Source organism: Brachyistius frenatus, unplaced genomic scaffold (genome assembly GCF_029030835.1).
Source record: "Brachyistius frenatus isolate BFR_SWC_R1_liver_20210118 unplaced genomic scaffold, ASM2903083v1 Contig_35, whole genome shotgun sequence".
In the NCBI taxonomy this organism is placed as follows: Eukaryota; Metazoa; Chordata; class Actinopteri; family Embiotocidae; genus Brachyistius; species Brachyistius frenatus.
Genome location: NW_027210634.1, coordinates 3,685,001 through 3,694,923, shown reverse-complemented (window position 1 = coordinate 3,694,923; position 9,923 = coordinate 3,685,001). Strand labels below are relative to the sequence as shown.

The following is a 9,923-nucleotide window of genomic DNA, read 5'->3' as shown; positions in this document are numbered from 1 at the left end:
CGGAGCTTTTCTACCAGCACTCGTAAAATGTTACGTGATTCTCGAGGCAGCAATTAAGTACAACTGCGTGGCGACTCATTTTAGAGCGACAAAGAAAACGCAATAACTTTTTGTTGGCGTGCAGTTGCTTATTCAGACATAAAGCAGCTCTCGGGCAACGTTATCCTTCAAATCAGGTTGCGTCCACTTGTGTCCAAAATTGCCTCTCTTTTAGCTCAGTTTTTGGTCTCCGCCATCATATATCTGAAACATCTGACTCCACTATGTTCTCTGAAAACAGCTGCGTAAAGAAACCTCAACGGGAGCGAAGCAGAAGGGTAAATTTGAAGTTCATAGATTTCCTGTTCCGGTGGATTTAAAAACTCCTCCTCACTTGCCTCCACTTTCGATGCGCCCGAGGGCTCACCCGCTGCGCGTTAATCAATCTCCTTCTTCAGGTATCTCTTCATGACCGAGGCCACGTCCCCCCCCTCGCTGCCCTCCGCCTCCAGTCTTTCCCCCTGCGGCCTGTCGAACCTCCGTCTCGGCCCGCCGCCCTGGGAGCTTCCCCCCGACCCGCCCGAGCTGGACGACTCCGTCTCCGAGCCCTTCCTGCTGCGCGTCGACGGCGGCAGCTCTCCGAAGTGGACGCTCAGCGCCCTCCTCCCCCCCCGGACCGAGCCGGCCAGGCTGCTGGTGGACTGGGCTCGGCGCACGGCCGGCAGGATGTCGGAGGCCGCGTCGTCGCGGTCGCCGGCCAGGCGGCGGCTTTGGAAGACCATCGGCTCCGAACCCAGATAGCTCTCGCCTCCGTCCTCCGCGACCAGGCTACCCAGCATGCAACGCCGCGGCGCCTGCGGGGAGCGCCGGACGGGAGCGGTCACGGAGCGCAGCGGCGGCGGCTCCTCCGAGCCCTCCTCCGGGATGGCCAGGGAGGGCGGATGATGGCGGGCGGCGAGGGACGTCCCCAGGGACGAGAGACGCGGCAACGAGGGGAGCGAGGCGTTGGAATCGCCGGAGCTGAAGCGGGACAGTTTGGCTCCCGCCGTCGACGCCTGAGAGTCGGTGACGGAGCGGGAGCCGGCGGCGCGCGGCAGCAGCGGGGAGGACGGCTTGAGGATGCTCCTGGGCTCCTGGGCGTCTTCCGGACTGAGAGACACGGCCGAGGCTCTCCGTCTGAGGGCGGAGGCCGCCGTCGTTTGGTGGACCGGCAGGGAGATGGCGCTGCCGGCTCCGTCTCCGGCGTCCCCGCCCGCTCTGCGTTTACGGAGTCCGTCCAGCAGCTCAGACAGAGCCGAGGAGGACGGCGCTCGACCGACGCCCCGGGCGCCGACGCCTCCGGCCTCGGAGCCGCCGTTGTCGTCGTCGTCGGGATCCACGCAGGAACTTTAGGAGGAGGGAGAACAAACATTACTCGACTGGCTGACACGCACCCTTGAATGACGTTCGGACGTACCGGAAGCTGTAGGTGCTCGTGGTGTCGGCGACCGACTGGCGTCCCCCCTGGCTGCTGTAGGTAGAACCTCGGGACCCTCCTCTGGGAACTCCTAACCAGTGACGGATCCCCTCCCCGACGTCCTCGGTCCCCACGGAGCCGACGCTGGACACCGAGTCACTGCGGGGCAAATCCAACACCTTCAGCGCTCAGAACGGACGCGTCAGCCCTCCCGTTTGCTCAGCTGGCAGGTTTTTTTTTTACGCATTATTCGCTGCAACGGGCATGCAAGCGCATCGCAGAGGGCGATTTAGAACCGCAGCTCAACAAGCAGACGATGCTACACTGCAAGCCGGGGCGGGATTACAGTTCGGATAGATTCAAATCACCTTCATATCTCAGTTAAAGGTCAATTTCTCTGTTGTTGTTGTTGTTGTTGTTTGGTTTATCATTTCCTCGCAACAAATAATGCAGGTGAAAACTGAAGCTACCCAGACGCGTCTCAAGGAACCTCGCTGAAGCTTCGGATTCACACTGATCGGCATGAAAAGCGTTTTCCAAAGCAGACGGCTGTTTGTTCGATCAGCGAATCCATTTTTTTCAAATTAAATTCCAGGTAGCCTCCGATTTCCATTCAGTTTGATTGTTACATCAGCAGAAAGACACTTCAAACTTGCCCGACAGTTATAACTTTGACACTTGGTGTTCAAGAGCTGATTGGAAAAGTAGGGGAAAAAAATGCTGATTAACAAAATGTCACAGCTGAATTTAAAGACATTTTGAAGTTTGCTTTGTTTTTTTGTTTTTTTTTACAGCGGCGGTCCAATCGGCTGTTAGTAACCTTTTAAACTTGAGTCTCCTTAAAGGATAATTCTGGTTTCTTTGGGTTTTATTTTCATGGTTTTGGCTGTCCTTTGTACCAATTGTATTGTACTCACCAAGGTAATCCGTGAAGGTCAGGAAACATGAATTAAACATGAATTGTATTTCATGAGAGAAGTTGAATGGGAGTTTATGGAGAAATTATTATGATTTTATTTTTTTGGAGGCAGCCCCTAGCGGCAGTCGGAGGTATTGCACGTTAAGGCACTTTGACATCTGCCTCATGTTTCAGACCCAGAAGCTGCTGTCCACTTTTATACACAGTCTGTGGACGGAACCAGCAAAAGTTTGGTTCTTTTCTTTTCTGTTGATCGATTTGATCGATTAATCGACTTGCAGTTTTATATCCAATTAGAGCGTTTATCAGATTTACAGTTACTTTGGTGAGAACAACGTTTGCATTCATTAAACCACAAGTAGTTTTAATAGACACAAATTATCCTTTAAGAGGTCAGTTTCTCTCACTTCTTTAAGTCAGGATTCTCACATTGAGGCTTTCAGACACGCACGCACGCACGCACACACACACACACACACACACACACACACACACACACACACACACACACACACACACACACACACACACAGTCCTGAGTTCCTTACAGGTCTTTCTTTCGAGTTAAAGACTCCACAGCAGTTTGAACGCTGCATTGAAGGGGCAGAGCGGTGAAAAGGTTGAGTTCAGAAATAAAAACGTGATCGTTTTTAAATCGGAGGAGACGGAACTCGGCGAAAACAGATTGCACCTCTCGCTGTCGCTCTCGTCGCTCGACTCCACCTCCTCCAGGGCGGCCTGCAGGTCAACGATGCGGCGGATGGACGTCTCCAGGTCGGCCTGCAGCGTCTGCCGCACGGCCGAGAGCTCCTCCACCTGCATCTCCTGCAAAGAAACAAACAAATAAAACATGAGACGATTCCCCCCCCAAAAAAAGAGGACACGAACCCCCCTCCCTCCCCGCCCCCGACCCCTTCCCTGGCAGCAATCTGTGAGGACCCCGACGCAGCAATTACCTCCGCCCCAGCCCATATTACCTCATCAGTCAGACACTGACAGTCCGATGGCATGTCCTCTCTCACTCTCTCACACACACACACACACACACACACACACACACACACACACACACACACACACACACACACACACACACACACACACACACACACACGCACGCACGCACGCATGCTGTTGTGACCTGGCCCGCCATATTTATAAGAAAATTGTTACATACACACACTGACATTGAGAATACAGTGATTTATTAATTCATCTTGTCTGTTATCATCTTTTTTTCACTTCTGTCTCTCTAACATCCTGTCAAACACACACACACACACACACACACACACACACACACACACACACACACACACACACACACACACACACACACACACACACACACACACACACACACACACACAAAGGCTTTCAAAGTTATTGGCTTTGTTGGCTTTGAGGAGACGGGTGTGGGTGCAGTGGTTGTCATAGAGACACATAAGCATGTATATGTGTGTGTGTGTGTGTGTGTGTGTGTGTGTGTGTGTGTGTGTGTGTGTGTGTGTGTGTGTGTGTGTGTGTCCATAACCTTGAAGAGACAATGAGGATTAATCACAGTCAGAGAGAGAAGGCAGGATGAGGGAGAGATGACGTTAAGAGCGGTGGGAGGAAGAGGATGAGTGTGTGTGTGTGTGTGTGTGTGTGTGTGTATTAATATGTCTATTCGTGACAGCGTGCTCGTGTGTGTGTGTGTGTGTGTGTGCATAGCTTCGTGCTAATAACTGAATAATTATTGAAGCTCTTTCTTTCGCTCGGCTCAGAGGTCACAAAGAAATCTGCTGCGAGCGACTGACGATATCTGACAGAAAACTGGGTTTGTTAACACTCAGGTGTCCAATTCAGTCAGAAGAAATTCACTTTTCTTATGGGCACCGACATCCTTCCAATAAAGACGTGAACTTATTGTAAATTTGTCGAATTAAATTGAGCTTCATTGTGTGGAATAGTTAAAAACAAACCTAAAAGTGTGTCGAGGTGACAAAAACCACCAGAATATCTTGACATACTTTTGGACTAATTCATGTTCAGACCTTCGGAGTGAAGCTTTAACTTGGCTGTCGCCCATCTTGGTGTTTTTTCGGAGCCAGAAGTGAAGATATTTGGACGAGCTGGAGAGGAGCAACTAAAATGTTCCTAATAATTCCAGCATTAATTAGGTATTAAGCCTCAAATAGTTTGAGGGCGTGTCTGTTCGATTGACAGGCCTGAGGTGTGGTCAGGTTTCGAGTATAGGTGGGCGGGGCATAGCGTCCCTGGCTCCTTCCCAGCTTGTCCAAATGTGGTACCTACCTCCTGCCTCCAAAAACCCAAAGCTGTGTTCTGGATGTCATACTTTTTCTCTTTATTTTCAGTACTGCCCTTACGAAGTATGTACTGTTGCAAGTGGTATGTATACAATCAACATCAAAATGCGCCTTGAGCTTTGACCCTCTTGGTCATATCCGTCGCGGTCTTTCGCGTGACATTTGAAGTTTGACATTTGTTTTAATGCTGCTTCTTCTTCTTCCCTTTATGGGCGGAGCAGTAGCGTCACCAACTGTCAGTTGATGTGACGTAACCACCCCTAAAATATTTTCCATCCCTGGGTGAGAGTCCTCTTTTGTTTCTCTCTGCTCCTCCACGCATATTCAGAAGTAAACATTACACTCGGTCTTTTGTGCATCACGTAGACATTATTACAGAGTTGTTTCCTGAGCTGCTCCTCCTCCTCCTCCTCCTCTGTGAGCATCGCCGCGATCACGGTCTGCAGTAAACCAAAAGTGATGTTTTTCTAAATGTTCCCGCGGAACGGACCAGCTGTTGTTTTTTTCCTTAATGAGAACAGCCGAGACGGAAGGAGGAGTGACTGTTTTTGGGGGAAGTGGGCTGCACTCTCAATCACTGCCTGAAGGAAGAGCTGCCTGCCAGGACTGTTTAAGGCCCCCCCACCTCCCCATGTCTCTCTCTCTCTCTCTCTCACTGAATACCATCTCTGCAAATTGGAGATACGTGGAGCGCCTGCTGGGGGGGGGGGGTGGTTCAGGTAGAGCGGTGCTGATCTGTCTGCAGGTGCACGCAGATGCTGTTTTCTTTTCCTCTTTATTTAAATCAAAGAGGAAAGAAAAAAAAAACCCGTAATAGGCACAGAAACAAGTAGGGAGTTACTGACTGGTTTAATTCCATCTGCTCTTATGCATTTGATTATTTTTTTAATCAAATTTGTACACGTTCCGATGTTCTTTTCAATCTGTTTTGGATGTAATTTTCTTCTCCCCCCCCCCTCCCGTGCATTTCTTGAATCGACGGTGCTATACAAATCAAGTTCATTATTATCGTTAATATTATTACTACATTAGATACGGAGGGGAAACAGGCGGTCACGGCTGTTGTTTACAGTCCAGTCGGACCGTTGCGGCGTTGTGAGTTTGTTACCAGCTCCATGCGTCGGCGGCCGCTGTCCTGCTCCCGCTGCGTCAGCTCCTCCATCTCCAGCCTCATGTCCTGCACGCGCTGCTGGTAGTAGCGGGCGTTCTCCTTCTCCCGGGCCTCGGCCTGCGCGCTCTGCTCCAGCTCCTCCCCCAGACGCACCACGCTGTCCCTCAAACGCAGCACCAGCACCTGGACACACACACACACACACACACACACACACACACACACACACACACACACACACACACACACACACACACACACACACACACACGCGCGTACAGAATCACCGAGAGGAAGCGAAAGGATCGCAGCCCTGCCTGTGTTCAGAGTGTTGGAGGGGAAACTGGAAAAAAAAAAAAAAAAAAAAAAAAAAAAAGATCATCTCATCGTACCTCAAACCTCTTGACTTGCCCTCTCTGAAACTCCAATTTATTCTCCAAGTCACATACGCGAGCCTCCTGTTTACTGACGATGCTGCGCCCCACAGTGGACGACTCCAGGAACTGCACCCTCGACGAGCACTGCTGGAGCTGCATGGGTGGGGGGGGGGGGGGGGGGGGGGGGAGGGCAGCGGGAGAGACGAGTTACAGAGTGACAGACGTCCACCACGACGCTTCCGGTTACGGCGAGACCGGCGACAACTGCCACACGGGGTTACCTCCTCTTGGAGAGAGTGTCTCTGCTTCTTCCCCTCCTCCAGCTCGGCTTGCAGCTCTCTGATCTGAGCGATGTCACTGGACGACTGAGGAGGACACAAAAGCGTCACAGGGGAGGCGATTTACTCGTGGGGTTCACGAGAAAGAGGAGATACGATCGAGTGGAGAGCAGCACCTGTGCAATGAGCGCTTTGTGCTTCTTCATTAGTTCGTTGAGGTCTTCCTGGTCCTCCTCGAGTCTCTTCAGCAGGTCCACCTTCTCGTGCTGCAGCAGGGCCAACTGTTCATCCACCTGGACACACAAATGTAAAGTGGTAAAGGGCTTATATGCCCACATTTGATATAAACTGTGTTCCCCAGCGCCAAAAGTAAGACGACAGAGATATAAACATCGATAACGTTATGTAGAGTAGATCACAGTTAATTAACTTGGATTTTTCGGGCCACAGAACAGTTTTCCACTTCGCCTCAGTCCAGCTTAAATGAGCGTTTGTGAAACATGTTTAAAAAGAATTTCTACTTTGCGTGGTAGAAATTTAACCTGCATTTGTGGGTGCAGCGATGAAACAGTGTTCACAGACGATGGTTTTCGGAAGTGTTCCTGAGCCCATGCAGTGATTTCCACAACAGGACTGTGTCTGTTTTTAATGCAGTGCCGCCTGAGGGCCCGAAGATCAAGTATTGATTTTCGGCCTTGTACCTTGCGTACAGGGATTTCTCTGGATTCTCTGTACCTTTATTTTATGCACCGTAGAAGTTGACGTGCCCACATTTTCGGGCGGGATTTTTATTCTTTTTTTATGTACATTTTACACAGCGTCCCAACTCTTTTGGAAATGGGGTTGTATAAAACAAAAGGAACTGAGGCGGCACAGGACAAAGTTACAGAGAGTTTTACGTGACTAAAACGACTGTTATCAGTGGTTAAATTCAGATCCACCAGTAAAAGACAAACACTCACCATACTCTTCTGCTTGCAGATATTTTCCAGTTCCAGCTGGGTGTTGTCCAGCTCCTGGGAGAGAGTCGTCCGGATGCTCTCGGCCTCGAGCCGCCTCGCCTCACTCTCCTCGAGCTAACCAGAGACATAAGAAGGTTGTTTCTCCGACAGAGCAGAGGGGCGACGCCGCCGAGGTTCCCGGGAGGTGAAGGTGAGTGTGAAGGTACCTGGAAGTGCAGCCGCTCGACCTGGTCTTTGCTGCCGTTAGGCAGCGGCTGGCCCAAGCTGTCGACGGTGCCGAGCAGCAGCTGGGCATCGGCCAGCAGGGCGTGAGTTCTCTTCAGGTCCCTCCTCAGCTTCTTCTCCACGTCGAAGTCTCTGTGACCCACCTGCAAGACGACACACCTCAGATTAACCCCTTCCAGACTCAAATTCAGGTACGGGAAGGAAAACGGGACAACAATCAAACAGGGGAGTAACAGTGGAGAAAGTGTGTTTGTACATACGGGGAAACAAATGTCTGGGAAAAAAAAGTAGGCCAAACGACTTTGTTCTTAACAAAAAAGGTGAGAAACTGCAGGAGAAAACTCTTAAGCACGGGTCAATTTTGCATTATTTTTGTGCTGTAAAAAGTCAAACTAGTGGGGGGAAAAAAAAAAAATCAAAAATACAAATTCAGGTGTTTATTTTATTACAGTTTGTGTATTTGCGTCTGTAGAGTTAATGGAAAGTTAGCAGACATAAAATGTTACATAAATCAAATCCTGAATTATACATGAAAAAAACAACTCATAAAAACCTTCAGAACGTAAATGGGAATAAAAGTGGGAAGTTTGGTGATTGTAAGTGCTGCTGAAGTGGAGATTTCTGGCTCAGAGTACGAGATGAAACTCATTCAAACGTGCATTTTAAAAACAAAGGCCATTTTTCTCTAAATGACTTTTCTCTCATCCTGAGCCAGAAATCTCCACTTCAGCAGCACTTACACTCACCAAACTTTCCACTTTTACTCTCATCTATATTCTGAAGTTTTTTTTACTGAGAAGTTTGTTCTTTTATCATTTGGAGCCCGATTTATGTAACATTTTATTCCCAAAAAACATGGATAGCTGTTTTTCATAGCTTTTTTTCTAGAGATAGAAAGATACCCCAAAACTCCTCCGTAAGTATCTTTGACCTTTATATTTCAACAAAATGAAGCACGAATTTTAAATCTGGCTTTATCCACGGTTCAGTTTTCTGTCCTGATAATATATGCAAATTAGTGCATATTTAATTAGACGATGCCCCATTTCAACTTGTTAAGCAAAAAAATAACCGTCTTAATATAAGTAATCAACTGTAGACGTTTCATGGCGATATCTATTTGTAAAAAGGAACGTCACGCATCACAGTACAGTCGGTTATATCTTATTATTACCACGTAATGAAAACGACACATTTTGGTGTCACTATTAAACAACCTTTGAAAATAAGGCAAGAAAACAGTCTGCACGGTTGAAAATCTGCTGCAGCAGGTTTGTCAGGGAACGTTTTGTGTTTGCAAAATGTATTGTGACCAAGTTCAATGGGAATTTTACACCATAAATAAAACTGTACTTGAACTGAATTAAATTAGAGAAATTTGGTTTGGAAATGGTTTGGTGATGCACGTTCGGAAAAGTTTAGACCTTTTGCTCTAAAATGTTCTTCTTCCACTTTACCCGTGTTTAACTCCGCCAGACAGTATTCTTATTGGTACCCGATTCACACCACAAAATCACACTTTAATTGGCGGGCTGCCTCGTAAACTTAGAAACAACACCGTTGACTCTCAACCCTTTTAAAAAAAAAAAAAAAAAAAAGATGTGAACTGGAGCCGTTTGCCAGCTTGGCTGCAAACCAGGTTCTGGACTCTTATCAAGAGTCCAATTACATCCTCACAGAGACGGATTGTCCAATTAGCCGGCATATACTTGTTTTGTGGCGCCTGTAACGCAGCGATAACATATCCATCATTTAGACAACATCAGCCCGGCAAGCAGGTCGGCAAACAGCGGCATGCGGGCTGAAATGCGGCCCCTCTGGCAAAGATACCCCCCCCGAGGAACATCTCACTTTTATAGGTTAAATTAAAATGTTTGCAGGATGTGTAGGTCAAAATATAAGCAATAAAACAAGGTACATTTAAGGACAATGTAATTCCCGGTAAATGTGACCTCTATGAATGAGTTGTGTTTGGCCACACGAGTATTTTTTTTTTTTAATCAGCTTTTAGCCCAAATTTGAAAAATTGTGTTTTCAGTTCCTCTCAGATCCAAAAATAGAAACTGAAACCTGATCTACGAGCATGAAGGAAGGACCTTCTCACACATGAAAACAAACATGATGTTCAATACGAGACGGACTTTATTTGAGTAGTTGAACATGCGCGCGTGTGTGCGTGTGTGTGTGCGCGCGCGTGCTCTACCTGGTCACACAGAGTTGCGATGAGCCCTTCCAAGTCGTGCTTCTCGTGAATCACCATCTGCTTCTCCTCGTACTCCTGCTCCAACTGCATCTCCAACTGCCTGA

General features: G+C 48.4%; 1 protein-coding gene across 5 annotated transcripts in view; it reads right to left on the bottom strand.

The window, feature by feature from the left end:
• LOC138622325 (unconventional myosin-XVIIIb-like) overlaps positions 1–9,923 on the bottom strand; it is a 35,179-nt gene continuing 25,256 nt past the window's right edge. For 4 of the 5 annotated variants that reach the window (XM_069701043.1, XM_069701046.1, XM_069701042.1 and 1 more), the window contains exons 33-43: positions 9,820–9,923; positions 7,598–7,759; positions 7,392–7,505; positions 6,606–6,722; positions 6,433–6,516; positions 6,167–6,304; positions 5,772–5,957; positions 3,046–3,179; positions 2,903–2,944; positions 1,436–1,594; positions 1–1,365 (exon numbers count right to left, since the gene is read on the bottom strand). The exon at positions 9,820–9,923 is cut by the window's right edge and continues 1 nt beyond it. In XM_069701043.1, coding sequence (XP_069557144.1) covers positions 417–1,365; positions 1,436–1,594; positions 2,903–2,944; positions 3,046–3,179; positions 5,772–5,957; positions 6,167–6,304; positions 6,433–6,516; positions 6,606–6,722; positions 7,392–7,505; positions 7,598–7,759; positions 9,820–9,923 — 2,189 coding nt within the window. In that variant the 3' untranslated portion in view covers positions 1–416. The remainder of the gene's footprint in view (positions 1,366–1,435; positions 1,595–2,902; positions 2,945–3,045; positions 3,180–5,771; positions 5,958–6,166; positions 6,305–6,432; positions 6,517–6,605; positions 6,723–7,391; positions 7,506–7,597; positions 7,760–9,819) is intronic. The other variant, XM_069701045.1, reaches the window with a different exon arrangement.